The sequence below is a fragment of the Myotis yumanensis genome, unplaced genomic scaffold (genome assembly GCF_028538775.1).
Source record: "Myotis yumanensis isolate MYYU_CA2020_CCGP unplaced genomic scaffold, mMyoYum1.0.hap1 SCAF_18, whole genome shotgun sequence".
Lineage (NCBI taxonomy): Eukaryota > Metazoa > Chordata > Mammalia > Chiroptera > Vespertilionidae > Myotis > Myotis yumanensis.
This window is the reverse complement of record NW_027223769.1, coordinates 32,021,008-32,039,986: the sequence shown is the minus strand read 5'-3', so window position 1 is coordinate 32,039,986 and position 18,979 is coordinate 32,021,008. Positions and strand designations below refer to the sequence as shown.

The following is an 18,979-nucleotide window of genomic DNA, read 5'->3' as shown; positions in this document are numbered from 1 at the left end:
TAATTTTGGTAAATGTGTACCATGTTTTCTGGGCAAAACGATGATTTCAGTTGGAATTTCATTATAAATTTTGGCAAGTTTGGAAACATTTGGCTACCTTATTGTTGCATATTAAGGCAGGGATTCCAAACCATTGCTGTCCAACTCCTGGTCATCAGTGTCGTATTGTTTACAGAACAATCAAATACATGAAAAGATAGTCTATGCAAATGACTTCAAGTAACTGTATTAAATCTTTTGTACCATATAGTTCTATAACCAGATTCCCAAAAAAAAATGATAGTCATTCCCTAAAACAGATGCATTAATTATATTTATTTTTTCTTTGTGTAGCAGGGGTGGGAACCTTTTTGCTGCCAAGGGCCATTTGGACATTTACAATATCATTTGCGGGCTATCCAAAATCCAAATTCTCAACTTAAAAATTAGCCTGCTATATTTGGTCAAGCATTTAATTAACTCAGCTCTAACGCCTTGGCAGGGCCAGACCAAATGATTTCATGGGCCTTATATGGCCCGCAGGCCAGATGTTCCCCATCCCTGGTTTAAGGTCTAAGCAGGCCTCTAATGCCTTACTATTAAGCAGTCAGACAGAAAAAGACATTCTTAGTCAACTTTTTTTGTTTTCCTAAATTTCTTCTGGTTGTGCTTCATTGTCTAGTAATTTTAAGAGCCAAAAAACCCTACAATGTCTCTAATAAAGTTAAACAGTGATATAGCAAACAACCCAGTGGTCTTCATTTCCATGGCCTAGAAGGAAGTACCACTAAGCTAAAAGCAGGGGAGCATTATCTCACAACCTGATACAGAATATACAGCTGTGTGAATTTTCAGAAAGTGCATGCCAAGTCTGAGTACGGTCAATTAGTGCGAGGAACATTTGTAGATGGTTTCATACACCATAGTTCAAAACAGAATATAGGAGTTGTTCTTCAGGATGCAATTAATAAAATTACAAGGAGGCCTTTCCCCTTTTGTGGTTGACATTATTTATGTAAGAAACCATCTTTATATATTCTCTCTCTAAAACAATCTATAATGAACATTTAGAAAATGCAGCAGGAATATTATTCTTGCAAAGCCAAAGGCCTATCCTTTATAGCATAGAAAAAACATTGGTGGTTCTGACACTAAGCTCAGACCCGTATATCTTACTACTCCTGGCATTTGTTCTCCTACATACAGAAAATTATTGACTGCTTAAAGGCAGTCCAATGAGTCATTTTTACTAAATTTTAACCTGCTACTCCCAGGCAAGGTCAATTTCCTACTTGCCAACTCACTTTAAAAAAAAGTCATTTTTGGCCGTAACCGGTTTGGCTCTGTGGATAGAGCATTGGCTTGCAGACTGAAGGGTCCCAGGTTTGATTCTGGTCAAGGGCATGTACCTTGGATGCGGGCACATCCCCAGTGGGGGGTGTGCAGGAGGCAGCTGATCAATGTTTCTCTTATCGATGTTTCTAACTCTTTATCCCTCTCTCTCCTCTCTGTAAAAAAAAATCAATAAAATATGTTTAAAAAAAAAAGTCATTTTGGCCCTAGCCAGTTTTGCTCAGTGGATAGGGCATCAGCCTGTGGAACAAAGGGTCCTGAGTTTGCTTCCAGTCAAGGGCACAGGTTGTGGGCTTGATCCCCAGTAGGGGGCGTGCAGGAGGCAGCCTATCAATGATTCTTTCTCATCATTGAGGTTTCTATCTTTCTCTCTCTCCCTTCCTTTCTGAAATCAATAAAAATATATAAAAAATAAAAAATAAATAAAATATTTTTAAAAAATCACTTTGACTCTAGCCGTTTTGGCTCAGTGGATAGAGCATGGACTGAAGGGATCCAGGTTCGACTCGGGTCAAGGGCATGCACCTCGGCTGCAGGCTCAATCCCCAGTCATGGTTAGGGTATGTGCCGCAAGGCAACCAATCAATGTGTCTCTTTTACATCAATATTGCTCTCTGTTTCTTCCTCTCTTACACTCTCTAAAAATCAATGGGAAAATATACTCAGGTGAGGATTAATAACAACAACAACAAAATTATTTTCCCTGGCCAGTGTGGCTCAGTTGGTTGGGTGTCATCCCATGCACCAAAAGGTCACTGGTTCCATTCCCAGTCAGGGCACATACCCTGGTTTCAGGCTCAATCCCCAGTAGGGGGTGTGCAGAAAACAGCCAACACCTGTTTCTCTCTCTCTCTCTCTCTCTCTCTCTCTCTCTCTCTTCCTCTCCCTTCCCCTCTCTCTCTAAAAATCAATAAAAACAGTTTCAAGAAAACATTTTTTTTGATTGGTGTTTATATTTATTAATGATTGTGCTGTTATTTTATTAGACCAAATAAAGCTGTCATTAACATAAAAACTCCATACACATAAAAATCACCGTATATCAGCACATTTCAAATTCGTGTATTTAAAATACTTCTTTTTAAATCTACATGCCACAAATATCTTCTATGAAGTTCTGGTTTGTTCCTTTAAAACATCCTCTTAGGGGCTCTCTATTATGATATAATGCTCTGTTTTTCTAATGGTGCATCAATACCATGCTTTTTATGTATATAAACTTGATAATGAATCTGAATGTTTTCCCCTATCGTGTTCTTCAAGAGTATCTTGGCTCTTCTTGTTCATTTACTAATCTCTAACAAATATAGAATCCGATTAGCAAGTTTTGTGAAAATCCCCATAAGAACTTAAGTCAAAATTATATTACAATATAAATGAATTTGGAGAGAATTGATTTCTTTATGGTCTTTAGTCTTCTATATTAAGATTGTAGTTTTATTATTTTCTTTAATATACATCACCACAATGTTTTAATTTTAGCTGCAGGAGAATTTTACATCTTCTGTTAGATTTATTATTGGTGTGTATATTTTTTGCTCTGGTAAATATAACCTGTTTAAAATTATATTTTCAAGTCATTGTTGCTGGTGTATAAAATGAAATTGTTTTAGACATCGATTTTAATTCCAGTAATCTTCTAAGCTGTTCTTTTTACTTATAAAAATATCTCTCCTCACAAAGTTCCACTTCAGCACGATAGTTTGAGGAGCACCACAGAATCATTCCCCAGTGAAACTGGTGAGAATTATAAAAGGAAAACCATGTATCATCTCAGGAAATATTCCTGAGGCAAGCAGCAAATGAAGAAACATTTACTCAAGGAAATCTACCAGAGCTTGGTTAGAATGGTGAGACTGTGGTGTGTGAGTCAGAACCCACCTCTTCCATCCTTGCTCCCAGCTCTGTTAGATGGAAACTCCACTCCAAACAGATTCAGCCAAGAACCCAGGGCTTCCTCTCCCCCCAGCTAGCAGTTGGAGGACTATCTTTTTTAAAATATATTTTTATTGATTTCAGAGAGAAAGGGAGAATGAGAGAGAGAGAGAGAGAGAGAGAGAGAAATATCAATGATGAGAGAGAATCATTGATCGTCTGCCTCCTGCACATGCCCTACTGGGGACCAAGTCCCCAACCTGGGCATGTGCCCTGACCAGGAATCAAACTGTGACCTCCTGGTTCATAGGTCGATGTACAACCACCGAGCCACACAAGCTTAGCTGTTGTTGTTTTTTTTTGGGGGTGGGAGGTTGTTTTTTGTTTTTTTCTTCTTGCTCGTGGTTTGGAGACCAAGGAAATAAAACAAGATCTCATTAAAAAACAAAACAAAACAAAACAAAAAAAACAAGATCTCATCAACAGACTCCGGGCTTATCTTGAAGAGCATGCTGAAAAGGAGGCAAATGAAGAAGATGAACTTGCCCTAACCAGTTTGGCTCAGTGGATAGAGCGTCGGCCTGCGGACTGAAAGGTCCCGGGTTCGATTCTGGCCAAGGGCATGTACCTTGGTTGCGGGCACACCCCCAGTGGGAGGTGTGCAGGAGGCAGCTGATTGATGTTTCTCTCCTATCGATGTTTCTATCTCTCTCCCTTCCTCTCTGTAAAAAATAAATAAAATATATTTTAAAAAAAAAAAGAAGATGAACTGGGAGATGAAACAGGAAGAAGAACCCAAGCTCATAGAACTGACTATTGAAGAGGATGAGGCCCCTGAAAAAACTATTGATGTAGCAGCAGAAAAGAAAGTGGTAACAAATACATCTGAAATAGCACAGACTGAGAGAAGGCAGAAGAGAGCTGAAGGATTTAATGTACCTGTGAGCTTGGAGATTAAGAAAGCTGCTGGGGCCTGGCCCAACCAGTGTTGCTCAGTAGTTGAGCATTGTCCTATGAACCAGAAGGTCACCGTTTGATTCCAAGTCCAGGCACAGGTCCAGGTTGCAGGAGGCAGCCGATCAATGTTTCTCTCTCATCGTTGATGTTTCTCTCTCTCTCTTTCCCTCTCTTTCCCATTCTCTGAAATCAAGTAAAAAAAAAAAAAAGCTGCTGGGGAGCTAGATTTGGAATTTCTTCACATCCATCAAAAGGCCTGTCATCTGACACCAAGCCTGTGGTTAACCTGGACAAGCTAAAGGAAAGAGCTCAAATTTTGGTTTGAATGTCTCTTCAATCTCCAGAAAGTCTGAAGATGACAAAAGCTTAAAAGAGGAAGGAGCGATTTGGAATTGTCACAAGTCCAGCTGGGACGGGCACCACAAAGGGTACAGAGGCGAGGAAGAGGAAATGCACAGGGCGCTTTGGCATTGCCTGGTGAGAGACTCTTCACGTTTTCTGTTCTCCAGTGGCTTCCATCTCTCTGACTGCCCTTGGCCACACCTATTCCTAAATACACAGTCATGTGCCATGGTCCTGCCTTGTAATGAGAGAGCATGTACCCCTGCCACATCCATGAACTACAGTAGCAATTTCACTTATTGCTCTTCCAGCTTTAAGATTGCTGTGTGTTTTTTTAAATTTTTATTTTTGTTAATCCTTATTTGAGAATATTTTTCCATTGCTTTTTAGGGAGAGTAGAAGAGAGAGAGAGAAAGACAGAGAGAAACATCGATGTGAGAGAAACACATCGATTGGTTGCCTCCTGAACAAGCCCGGACCAGGGTCTGGGCTGGGGAGGAGTCTGCAACCAAGGTACGCACCCTTAACTGGAATCGAACCAGGGACCCTTTGGTCCCCAGGCTGACGCTCTATCCACTGAGCCAAACTGGCTAGAGTGTGTGTGTGTGTTTTAATTATTATTTTACTTGTTATAAAAAATAGAAAAAGCCTGGCTGGCATGGCTCAGTGGTTGGCCATCGACCTGTGAACCAGGATGTCACGGTTGGATTTCCGGTCAGGGCACATGCCCAGGTTATGGGCTGGATTCCCCAGTGTGAGGCATGCAGGAGGCAGCTGATCAATGATTCTCACTCATCATAGATGTTCCTCTTTCTCCCTTGCTCTTCCTCTCTGAAATAAATAAAAACATATTTAAAACAATATGGCTTTAAAAAATAGAAAGAAAAAAAACCTCAGAATTTTTATGCAATGATTTTAACATTATAGAGACAGATACTATTCCATAAAATGTATGTGTTATCTCACTGGATTGGAACCCCCTTGAAGGAGACTAGCCTAAGTCCCAGCTCTACTCTAGGTCCCCAGCAAATATCCTCATCATAATCCTGGTCATGTTGGTTAACCCACTTTTGTTTGGAATGCTTTCAGTTTTAAGGACCTGATCACCTAACTGATTCATTAGAAACTTGCTAAGTAAATGTAGACTCTTTCTTACAGATTGAAGATTTATTTTTCTTCCCATGTGACTTGCATGGTCTAGTCCCTGCCCAGTGACCCAGCTTCATGTCCTGACATCCTTTCTCTCTCTCCGTTCTCTCTGACTTGGCCTTTTCTGAGCCAAAGGTTTTCTTTCTTCAGGGTTTTCATATTTATTTATTTTTCCTTCTTTTTAAAAAACATTTTAAAAAATAAATATGCTTTATTAATTTAAGAGGGAGGAAGGGAGAGGGAGAGAGAGATCGGAACATCAATGATGAGAGAGAATCAGTAACTGGTTGTCCCGTACTGGGGATCGAGCCCACAACCCAGGCATGTGTCCTGACCCGGAATCAAACCGTGATTTCCTGGTTCATGGATGGATGCTCAACCATTGAACCACACCATCTTGGCTGTTTTTTCTTCTTCCTGATATCTCTCTACCCCTCTTTAGCCTAAATTTGAATTGTCCATATTTATGCATTCTTTATATCTTTGCTTAGTATTGCTTCTTTGTGGCTAATTTCCTTCATTAGTTGTCCCTGATCTCCCCAGATAAATTAGTTATGTATTCTTCTAAAAACCTTTATTTTTCATCACAGCTTTTATTACAAAGAAATAATATAGCAGTGGGGATAGAATAGACACCAGGGATACAGAAATAAAGTAGGGAACTTTTAAGTAACAAAGAACCAATTTTAGATGCATAATGAGTACTCAGCCAATATTTGCTGAATAAATAAATGACTACGTAACCCATATTTTGTGGGACTCCTACTTATATCTCTTATGTTATTCTGTCATAGAGAATTACATGTGGTTCAAAATAAGTCATTGAGGAAGTTCAATTTCAGGCTATTGGAAACAACATATAGCTTAAGAAATATTGATAGTTTCCAAGTGTCTCCCCAGACATGCCTCATATCATGTAACATAAGCAATAAACTGAGGATGATTAGATTGAAATAGAGAGGGCTCAGAGAGGGAAAACTTGTTCTAAAGTAACTGCAATACCATATTTAAGAGGTGCACACCAGGATTTTCTTGAGCTGAAACTGAATGACTTACATTCAGAGGGCAGGAACATATAGTCTGAATAAGTACCTCATATGGTTAGTCTAGGAGGAATTTCTTCTTTGATTATTGATACTCAGGTTTTTATTCATTTAGAGTTGCAAATCAACATACAGCATTCTTTCATACAACATTAATATCCTTATTAGAGTGCTGTTTGTACCCTGCCCCTATTCCGCCCTTCCTCCCTTCCTCCCTCCCTCCCTCCCTTCCTCCCTCCCTCCCTCCCTTCCTTCCTCCCTCCCTTCCTTCCTTCCTTCCTTCCTTCCTTCCTTCCTTCCTTCCTTCCTTCCTACCTTCCTTCCTTCCTTCCTTCTTCCTCCCCCCCTCCTTCATTTCCTCCCTCCCTTTCCTCTCTCCTTCCCTCCCTCCCTTTCCTATTATTTACTCCGCATTTTTAATGAAAAAATTATTATCATTATTATTGTTTTTATTGAAATATCCCATGTTCTTTCCACAGTGTCATTTCTTTTTTTTCAGGTAAAAGAAAGCAGAGCATGGCTGGTGTGGCTCAGTGGTTGAGTATCAAGCTCTGAACCAGGAGGTCACGGTTTGATTCCCCATCAGGGCATATGCCTGGGTTGCAGGCTACATCCCCAGTGTGGGGTGTGCAGGAGGCAACCAATCAATGATTCTCTCTCATCAGTGATATTTCCATCCCTCTCTCCCTCTCTCTTCCTCTCTGAAATCAATAACAAAAATCTGTGTGTGTGTGTGTGTGTGTGTGTATGTATATATATATGAAAGCAGAAAAAATCTAAATTCTCGGTGTGTTTCAGGGTAGTCATCTGCCCCGCTGCCCTGCTGCAGAACTTTTTCTTCAGTCTAGGTCCCATTTATTGGAAATCCTGGAGCTCTGGCTTTTGTTTAGCTTTTAGATGGAAGCAGCAGCAACAAGGAGCCGGAGTTAATGAAGGCGGTTGCCAGACAAATATTTATGACAGAAAAGAGTAGATGAAGAGAAGATCAGTAGATAGTATGCCTTTTTTTGAGAAATGCCTTCTGGCATTTGACTTGCAAATTTAATTCAAAGATTCCTGATCAATTCAAATGGAATGAAAATGGCAAGAAGGTCAAAACAAAGGGAAAATGGCCCTCTGTTCAGTGGGCAAGAGATTTAATTAAGTTCTTATCATTGTAGTGTCTGTTGTTAATTTATAAAAACCTGGCAAGGCAGTAAAGATACTAAAATCCAGGAGCTTTCCGCGTATCAGAAACATGTGTACACAGTATCCAATATCTATAAATGTGAAGCCAAGTTCTTAACATCAACACTTTATTTATGTATGTCTATTACCATAGACACTATGTCTTATTGGAAATAATCAGGCTGTAATGAATTAATAAAAACGAAGGCTCTGCAAAGTCAGTTTCCTCCAGTGCCATTGTAACTTCCTACATAATTCACTGAAAGTGTACCAACACTAAGCCTGCAGCAGAGCCACCTAATTAGACCATTTGTCACTCTTTCTGTTTTCATTAGATTGTCCACCAGGCCACCTGATGTCAAGAATCACAACATTTATCTGAGTGTTATCTCATCACCAGCTCTGCTAATATTTAGTTAAAAAGTATTATCTAGCCATAAGATATTGACCAAGGTTTACTTTGGCTTTAGAAAAACATGATTGTGAATTCCTTTGGCAGTTTTTAGACGAACATCTGACTTCAGGTTTAGTCCGTCATTTATAAGTACACAACATGAATTAGCATATCTTTAACACAAAACGTTATTTCACTATTGCCATGCAACACAGCAGTTCTATAAATATCTCAATGAGGGTCACCTGGCAGAGGAAATATACAGAGGGTAGGCTGTGCTTTGTAGTTTATGAAACTTAGGACTCCTCAGTAAACTGAAACAAGCATCTTCTAAAATTACTTAAGTAGCTACATATATTCTTCCTCAGTTATTACTAAAAAATAGAGTTTTAAAAGATATTTTAAAATATACTTTTATTGATGTCAGAGGGGCAGGGAGAGGGAGAGAGAGAGAGATAGAAACATCAATGATGAGAGAGAATCATTGATCGGCTGCCTCCTGCATGCCCCACACTGGGGATTGAGCCCGAAACCTGGACATGTGCCCTGACTACAAATCAAATGATGACCTTCTGGTTCGTAGGTCAATGCTCACCACTGAGCCAAGCAGGTTGGGCAAAATACATTTATTTTTAGATCATATAAAATGGCGTTTAGTGAAGTGATCTGAATGGTGACCGCCAAAAAGACATGTCCGCCTCCTGTGAATGCTACCTTACTTGGAAAGGGTCTTGCAGATGTAATTCAATTAAGAACCCAGAGATGAGGAGTTCATCTGGGAGTACCTGGCAGACCCTAAGGGCAGTAACAGGTGTCCTTGTGAGAGTGAAGCAGAGGGAGAGTTGGCACAGGGTAAAGAAAGAGGAAATGTAACCACGGAGGCAGACCCTGGCGTGATGCGGCCGTGCTATGGTTGGCAGGGGATGCCCACAGCCAACAGGAAGGGGAAGAGACAGAGGATGGACTCCCCTTTAGAGTCCCTGCAGGAGTGTGGTCCTGCCCACACCTTGATTTCAGACGTCTGGCCTCCAGCACTGTGAGAGAATAGACCTCTGTTGGTTTAAACCCCCCAGTTTGTGATAATGTGATAATCTGTATGGCAGCGCTAAGACATTGATACCGTCAGCAAATCTAATGAGGTATGATTTGCAGATGCAGGGAGGGCAGCCTCACTCCCTTCTTAAATGGGAGGAGCAGGGTGTGCTAAAGATAACGTGACTTGCTCAACCTCCCTCAGGAGGCCAGCTAAGAATGACAACCGACTCTAATGTGTTTTCTACACTCTCTCCTGTCTTCTTATCAAAAGTCACCTCAGGAAACCAGGGAAAATGGGCTCCAAAAGTTATTTTAAAACTCAAAGATAAGGTAAACAAGAGGAAGTATATGGAGCGAGGTTTTCCCCGTCTCTGACACTTTCTCAGAGGCAAAGGGAAAACTGATCAAGGTTCGATTCCCGGTTGTTCAGGGCACATGCCTGGGCTGTGGGCTTGATCCCCACTGTGGGGCGTAGATGAGGCAGCTGATCGATGTTTCTCTCATTGATGTTTCTATCTCTCTATCCCTCTCCCTTCCTCTCTCTTTCAAATCAATAAAACAAGCCCAGCTTGAGTGGCTCAGTGGTTGAGCACTGACCTATGAACCAGGAGGTCACGGATCGATTCCCAGTCAGGCCACATGCCCAGGTGGCGGGCTTGATCCTCAGTGAGGGGCTTGCTGGAGGCAGCCGATCAATGATTCTCTCTTATCATTGATGTTTCTATCTCTTTCTTTCCTTCTCCCTTCCTCTCTGAAAAAAATAAAAATATTTAAAATAAAATAAAATCCACAACATAAAATACATAAAAAATATCCTTATATGCTGGAGAGCCATTCTAGTCTATTCCATTTCTTCCCTGAGGTGTACACAGTGGTTAATGGCTTGGCCCAAGCCCTCAGAGGCACCCCTGGGACAGCTATTATGTTCTGGGATCTGTAATCCAGCAGGGGTAGCAACTGATAGCAATTTTCCTGCATAATTCCTTCTTGTCTGGTTTCGTGGTAAAATAGCTGCCAAGAATAAAACATAGAAAAAGGAGGGAAATGATGCGAGAATGTGTGGCACCCTACAGCGAGCTAAAGTCCAGTGTTTGTCCTTGCATCATTTTAAAGTGTAATATGTTATATTAAAACAGCTTGGCTAAACATATATCTTTAGGCAAAAGTCTTACTCTACAGCAAGGGCAAGAGGATGGAAGGCAGTTGTGCAGATAAAATGATCATCTAAGCAGTGGTCACATGACCATTCGGCCCAGGTAGCTGACAATGGCATGTGCTTTTGAAACTTAAAACCCACATTCTTTTCTTCTTATTTAAAAAAATATTTTTATTGATTTAACAGAAGAAGGGAGAGGGAGAGAGAAATAGAAACATCAATGATGAGAGAACCATTGACTGGTTGCTTCCTGCACACCCCCTACTGGGGATCCAGTCCGCAATCTGGGGATGTGCCCTTGACCAGAATCGAACCCGGGACCCTTCAGTTCACAGGCCGACGCTCTATCCACTGAGCCAAACCGGCTAGGGCAAAACCCACATTCTTGATCGCATTGGAAATAGTCCTGTTCTGATCATACAAAACGGACTTTACATTGAAGGTCAAACTGATTTGCTTTTCCTCCCATTCACCCCCATATTAACAGGTTAAAATACAGACGGAGCGAGCAGAACCAAGATGCTCGAAGGAAAACATACCTGCGAGGGTCACCCTTATGACTGAAATAGCAATCACATCCCAATCATTTAAACTCCTTTTTACTGAAAATGTAATCTGATAAAACTCCCTATTGTTATACGCTATAGAGAAATCGGAATAAATTGTGAAGTCACGCATGACTTCACTTTAATACTTTCCTTTAAAATAAAAAAAGGATTCTTTTGATGAGTCTTTTAAAATATTCTCAAGATAACATTTGATTTTCCAAGCTTGCCATTCCCCCTTGACAAGGAAAGGGTGGTACTTCCCGGCAGGGGACGGGGACATAAAGATCCCTGCCACCCAGGTCTCCACATTAGAGAGAATTTTGGGGGAATGTGTTCCCTTTTCCCACATTCTAATTTCTGAATAGCTTATATCAGGTGTAATTCCTTTACCATGTGTATTTCAGAGGGCATCTGAATACGATGTCAACTCACGTGCAGGCTCTGGGTCACTCCTAATTGTGTTTGCATTCCAATGTCATTCCTTGGCGCATTTTTAAATAATTCCCCAAGGTCATTGCAGGTATTCTTATTGTGCCCACATGACTCATTAGGGAACTGAGTGTCAGCAGGTCTTTGAGGAGTAACTATGTTGGTCCACCTCAAGTGTATTTTCAGGGTCTGTGATGTGCAAACTGTTCAATTAACTTAAAGTAATAGTGGTTATTATTAATTTATGGAAGGTTATCAGTTACTTTAGCTTTGAAATAAAGCAGGGAGCTGTAATCTCTTTTTGTTGTTAATCCTCACCTGAGGATATTTTTTTCCATTGACTTTTTAGGGAGAATGGAAGGGAGGGGGAGAAAGAAAGAGAGAGAGAGAGAGAGAGACAGACAGACAGACAGACAGACATTGATTGGTTGACCCTTGCACCCACCTGGACCAGGGCCTGAGACAGAGCCAGTAACCGGAAGTATGTGACCTTGACCAAAATCGATCCTGTGAGCCTGCAGTCCTCAGGCTGTCACTCTAATCACTGAACCAAACTGGCTAGGGCCAGAGAAAGCTGCAGTGTTTTAAGAGTATTTGGATTTCATCTTTTCAGACTTTACAACGAATTTCTATTTAAAAGACTCAAGATGGAAATAAAAAAAGCAAATTCTAAAGTTAAATGTAAAGGAGGAACTAAGAAAATATATGTTAAGTATAATAAGACTCTTCAAGATGAACACTGAGGAAGTTTTCAGAATGGAATATGAAGATCTAAAGTATCCATAAGCAATATACAGTGATTTCCAAGAAAATATTGTATCTAGGTCATTGTAAATCCATCAGTCAATGGTTTGGGGAATCCAGATCTTGATTTAAAACTTTATTCTTAATCAAAGGCAAGCCCATGGGAGCTCATCCCTGCCTATATCCTCTAAGAAAAAGTCAAGACCCCGTAGGAAAATACTACCATTCTAAGCCAGGCTCAGAACTCTCCATAAATACGCTGATGAATGTGTACATCTTCACATCTCCAGTGAATAGTATTAGATTGGTGCCCACAGTACATAACGTTAAATTAGCTAGACTTTCTATCCAACTAAGATTGCAGAGAACTGGGTCCAAGAGAGTGCAGGGAGGCATCATAGAAAGTGAAAATTACTACAAAGGAAAATGAGGCAGGTTTGGGGAATGGAGGAGAAGAGGAGAGGGCAGCCTGCTCAGTGGAGGTCTGGCTTGACCATGTGAGCAGATTTGAGGCAGGTCATGAATGAGTCAGTCATGCAGACATACGGGGGTGAGGGGACAGGAGAGGGTGTCAAAAGAGGGGCAGTAACTCAAAGGCCTTGAGGTGGGGATGCCTATGATGAGTTCAATGAGCTCAATAAGAAAGAAGCCAGTGTGACCGGGGCGGGAGCGGTGGGGGAGCAGCTGGAGGGAAGTGGTTAGGAAGCCAGCAAAAGGAGGTGAAGTCAAAGAGATAAAGAAGAGATCAGGACATCAAAGAAAGATGAGTACCATATGATTTCACTAATATGTAGACTCTAATGAACAAAATGGACTAACAAACAAAATAGAAACAGACTCTGTATCTAAATCATAGATACAGAGAGCAGACTGACAGCTGCCAGAGGGGAGGGAGGCTGGGAAGCTGGGTGGAAAAGGTGAAGAGATTAAGCAAACCACCCCCCACGCCACACCCCGCCCCCGCCCCCCTGACACACACACACAAAAAATCATAGACACAGATAAGAGTATGGTGATGACAGAGGGAAAGAGGGGTGGGGGCAGGTAGAAGAGGTTAAAGGGGGAATAAATGGGGCAAAAAGGAGATGACTTGGGGTGGTGAGCACGTGACACAATATACGGATGATGTATTATAGAATTGTCCACCCGAAATCTATACAATTTTATTAACCAATGTCACCCCAATGAATTCAATAAAAAAAAATCAACAACCAAAAGAGAAGAGATTTTATCTTTAGTTTTACATAGTTTCCATAAGACTATTTAGAACATTGAAATTTCAGTTTCCCTTTATATAAAACGAAGATGATGATATCACATACTGCACAGGTTAACAGTAAGGATGACATGATATAATGTATATATACTAAGTGCTTAACACAGGCCGTGCACATAGTAATGATGCAATATTATTACTATTATTATTAATTATTATTGCCTTTTTGTGTTTTCTTTTTCATCAGTAAAGAGAATGAGTTTGCCTCATTCCACATATACTTGGAAGATGACTGTTGGCTTTTAGGGAAGACTCAGTGGCTCTAAATCAAAGCAGAATTTGCTCTCTCACCTGACAATGAAACTAACTTAATTAATTACTCCTGTGTTCATTGGAGTTCAATGGTAAACACCTCTGAGGGCAGGGGTCGTGCCTTGGATGACTTGACTGCTTCTGGAATGAAAGATGAATGTTTCCGTCCACCCGGGCTGTCTCATCTGAGGAAACTGAACCAATGTGACCTTGCCAGCCTTCCTTTATACATAACCAAAGCAAAACATCTTCTTCCTATTCAGGATGTTTCTGTGTCAGAGAATCTGAATTCTCAAAACCAAAGTGCAGCCACATCGATAAACACGAAGATACTCTGGGTGTTTAGACAATTATTCAACTAATGATCAACGTTCATGCGAGAATGCTTCCCTTCTTCTTACTCCATTGCCAAGACAGGAGGATTTTTTTTTTCTTTGCCTGAATGCTCGTTTTTTCAAATGTCTTAGTCACCCACTCAGTACAAGGCGCTGTCCCCGGTACTGATTGCCTCAACTATCCGTTTGATTTCCACCAGCGAAAATAAAGCCCAAGAAGGGCTCATTGCTAAGCCCTTATTTAAAAACTCAGCAGTCGGTTTGTGTTCAAGTGTTGCTTTGTAAGTGCCCCTCATCTGGCTCCTTCCATTGCGGCCCACTCTCTTGAATACGTGCAGATCACTAGCTCTGCCTGCTGTGTAACCTTCCACCTACCTACCTCGGCTACCTCTCCGTCGCCGGGCTGGTCAGCTCTCTGCAGAAAGATCAGATCGTTAATGGTATTAAAGACGCTGCAGTGAAATTTTTCTCTATGCTGGGGATGTTACTTGGGCAAAGCAAAGGAGAGATTTCTAATTGGAAGTCTTGCAGCTGGAAACCTTGACCGGGAGGGGGTTTGTGTGTCTCCACGTTTATTGGAGTTAACGCGCCGGAGGTTAGGCTGTGCGCGTTTGGAAACTACAAGGATGTTGCTGTATCTTGCATGTGTCCTTCTGAGGTTGGAAGGTAGAATGTGCGCTTAATCAAATGGCTGTTGCAACCAGGAGAAATACAGTTCTCTTAACAGTCACCAGGCGGTCTTGAACAGAGCAGCAACTAGGTTTTAGGAGGGGCCCTGTAGACCCACTCCCCAGCTTCCTAACCATAGAATTGTGTGCAAATTACAGAATTTCCTTTCCCTCAGTTCCATAAGCTTTCAAATGGTATTGACACTTTCCTCAAAGGCCAGGATGGATTCAACGGTTCTCAACCTGTGGGTCGCGACCCCTTTGGCGGTCGAACGACCCTTTCACAGGGGTCGCCTAAGACCATCCTGCATATCAGATATTTACATTATGATTCATAACAGTAGCAACATTACAGTGATGAAGTAGCAATGAAAATAATTTTATGGTTGGGTCACAACATGAGGAACTGTATTTAAAGGGCCAGAAGGTTGAGAACCACTGGAAATGAACTATTGAACAGAATGTCTGCACAATGTTGTTGTTTTATATATATATATATATATATATATATATATATATATATATATATATATATATTTGTATTGATTTCAGAGAAGAAGGGAGAGGGAGATGAGAGAGAATCATTGATCGGCTGCCTCCTGATACCCCCTATTGGGGATCAAGCCTGCAACCTAGGGAATGTTCCCTGATCAGGAATCAAACCATGACCTGCTGGTTCATAGGGCGATGGTCAACCACTGAGCCACACTGGCCCCGGCAGTCTGCCCACTGTTTTGGCTTGTGTATTCTAGAGTCAGGCTGCTTGGGTTTGGCTCTGGCTTTGCCTTTATCAACTAAGTGCCTGGGGCAAGTTAACCCCTTCACGCTTCATCATCTGCAACGTGGAGAAAATAACAGTACTTAGCCTAAGTCAATGCTATTGATTTTTATTGAAGATATGTAATCGATACGGCGGGGACTGTAGTGGGTCCTTTCTGGGTCTCATCTCATTTAGCTATCATCACACTTGATTTTGCTGTTTACCTCCATTATCCCAGCCTCTCTGCCGGAGAAGCTCATTTCTATCTTGTTCATTCAGGCCAGACGCAAGCCAAGGCTGTCATTACTGTCTGTGTGCCTTTGGAAACTCGAATGAAAGACCCCAGCTTCCTTTAAAGACACACACACACACACACACACACCAAGTCATTTTATTTTTATGAGTCTCTTGTAATCTAGAATAGTCTCTAACATACCTGTACACCTGTATTTTATTGTTGTTAATCCTCATTGATTTTTTTTTTTTTTTTTTTTAGAGAGAGAGAGAGAGTGGAAGGGAGGAGAGGAGAGAGAGAGGTCAATGTGAGAAAGACACACCCACTGGTGGCCTCTCACACAGGCCCCAACCAGGGCCGGGACCAAGCCTGCAACTGAAGTACGTGCCCTTGACTGGAATCAAGCCCGAGACCCTTTAGTCTCTGGGCCGATGCTCTAAACACTGAGCCAAACTGGCTAGGTTTGACCCCAGCTTTCTTTACCTATGAAGCTAAGGACTCAAGACATGCGCAGCAGAAACTCCCTCTATGCCCCTGACGTCTCTGCAAAGCAGTTTGTTTTCAAAGAAGTTTCAAAAGGATGAGTTTTGCTCCTCTGACAAGGGCTTTCTTTTTCATGCTGCCGGTGGGCCATGGAGCAGTGGGAGGGAAGGGATGCACTTACTGTCTGGGATAACCCCGTACAGCGCATGCTGAGGTCTGAAGGTCACTGCTAGTCTCCCCTCGTGGCTCAGGCTTCTGCAGAATTATCCCAGAGATGACAGTGGGGATATGAAGATTTGACGGTGTGAATTCCCTTCCACTCTCACTGGCTGGGGAATACTCTGTCCTGAGGGGCCCCGGGTTGAGTGGCAGAGGAAATGAAACCTATTTTTAAAAAAAGTATTTTCTCTCTTTCTGCCTTTAGTGGATGAGCCACCCTGAACATCAATTCCCATGGTCCTTATCATCTTCAAAGTGAAGTTTTCAAAGGCATAAGAAGTCCCAAACCCATTCTATGCCTAAACATTTTTTTAATAAATATACTTTCATTGACTTCAGAGAGGAAGGGAGAGGGAGAGAGAGAGAGAAACATCAATGATGAGAGAGAATCTTTGATCGGCTGCCTTTGGCACGCCTACTGGGGATTGAGCCCGCAAACCAGGCCTGGGCCCTGACCCTGACCAGGAATCAAACTGTGACCTGGTTCATAGGTTGATGCTTAACCACTGAGCCACCAGCCAGGCGACACCTAAACATTTTTCAGCCAAAGCCCTGCAGTGGGTTTGGAGTGGGTATCAGTGAGCTTATGTTCACTTCCAATTCTAAGTGTTGCCTGCAAGCTACACGCTGGCAATGTCTGTAATATGTAACAGCCTAAAGCACAGAACCCAAGGGGTGAGAAACATAGAGAGGGGAAAGGGAGGCTGATGGGGATGAAGGGAGTTTCACTGAAACATAAGCTGGCAGGTTGCCCAAAATATCCAGGTATGGTCCTCTGTACCATTCGACAGCTTAAGGAACCAGCATCCTCTCTGTTACCAAAACAAGATTTTATGATGAAATACGAATGAGCTTTCGATTCAAAGTAATTGGGGTATGAATCTTAGCTCTTCTCTGACCTTGACAAAGCCCCTTCAAATGACTCAAATTGCTACATATGTAAAAGGGAGCAAGCACTACCTCCCTTTTAGGATTGTCATGAGGCTAAAATGAGATAAGATCCATATAAGTTCCTGGTCCGTAAGAGGCACACAACCTCTACCCCCAAACTCATTTTCTCCCTCGAACTCTCCCCTGCCCCCGGCGCCCACACGTGGAATTTCCACTTATTAGCTTTGTGATTGAGGGCAATCACTCAGTGTCAAGGCAACCTCACCCAGCCTTGGACTCCACAGCTCTAAAATAAGGATCACAGTAATATCTCCTCACGGATCTTTAAGGGGAAACCAATGAGGCAGGAAATGTGAAATCACTGCTTTGGAAGTCAAGAAGCAATACTTACTATGTGTTTACTATGATTGCAGATTCATTTTTGCTTCAATGATTATGATAATAGACAGGAATTTTTATAGAGAAAACATGTATAGAGTCCTGAGGACTTTTATACACATAAATCACAATTTGATGAAGAAGGTTTCACTAATCTGCTTTTTCTTTTCAGATAATGACAGTTTTAGAGCACTTAACTTGCTCAAGTTCACACCACTAATATATTGCTGGAGTCCAACCCCAGCGGGTCCAAGGGTCCCCAAAGGTGTGGACGGAGTCGGCGAAGAAGGAATGACAGGAAGACAGCCTTCAGTTGATCAGCAGCCTAGTCAGGACCTCTAGCCAGGGTCTCTAGCCAAAGTTCTGGTCGGAGTTCTGGTTAGGAACTGATGAGGATCTGATGAGGATCTGATGTTTATTGTCTTGTTACATCCGTATTTATACCAGCCAATTTTAATCCTGTCAATTTCTATTACAAAGGTTAGGGCGTTTCTTATCTCCATTCCAGGGAGTAAAGATTATGTAGCTTAACTACCCGCCTGGCACTTAATTAAGGGGTTGTATCCCCTCCCTAACCTCAGGGACAAATCCCCACCTGGGGAAACAACCTTTCTCAGAGAGGTGACCTTGGTTAAAACACATGGCACTAAGGAGAGCAAACATATTAAGAACAATATGCTATATATGCCAGGTCCCTTGAAACATATGCTGTGCAGATGTTTCTTTCCTGCAGCGACTGTGTCAAGCAGCAAGGATGGACCGGCTTCCGGCAATATATGTTATAGGCTAACCGTGCCCTAAAAGCCACTGATCTACACTGCCTTCCACCTTCTAGGAACTTGAATTTCATGTGAGTTATCCACCTAAACTACAGCTGTCTGGGTCTGTATTCTTAGCACCATTCCACTAAAGTTGACATTCTTCAGAATATATAGGAGCAAGGAAATGTGCTGAATATATGTTGAATAAATAATGCCTTAGCCCTGGCTGGTGTAGCACAGTGGTAGAGCGTAGGCCCGTGGACCAAAGGGTCATGGGTTTGATTCCCAATCAAGGTCATGCAGCTGAGTTTTAGGTTTGTTCTCTGGCCACAGTTGGGGCACATGAAGGAGACAACTAATTGATGTCTATCTCACATCGATGTTTCTCTCTCTCTCTCTCTCTTCCCCTCCTTCCCTTCCACTCTCTCTGAGGATCAATGGAGAAAGCATTATTGGTAAGGATTAACAACAACAATCATAACACATTATAGGGGACTTATACTGACATTTTGACAGGACAATACCCATATTTTAAAGATGATCAAGTTGC

The 18,979-nt window shown here is 41.8% G+C and overlaps 1 protein-coding gene across 4 annotated transcripts in view; it reads right to left on the bottom strand.

Annotated features, from left to right (window-relative positions):
- Positions 1 to 18,979, bottom strand: part of CDH8 (cadherin 8) — a 308,272-nt gene that overhangs the window by 5,165 nt on the left and 284,128 nt on the right. Inside the window, exon 11 of one of the 4 annotated variants that reach the window (XM_070398066.1) lies at positions 14,399 to 14,449. The exons of the other annotated variants lie outside the window; for them this stretch is intronic. Within the exon in view, the coding sequence (XP_070254167.1) occupies positions 14,442 to 14,449 (8 nt within the window). The 3' untranslated portion in view covers positions 14,399 to 14,441. Of the gene's footprint in view, positions 1 to 14,398; positions 14,450 to 18,979 lie in introns of those variants that run through there. 4 annotated transcript variants of the gene reach the window in all.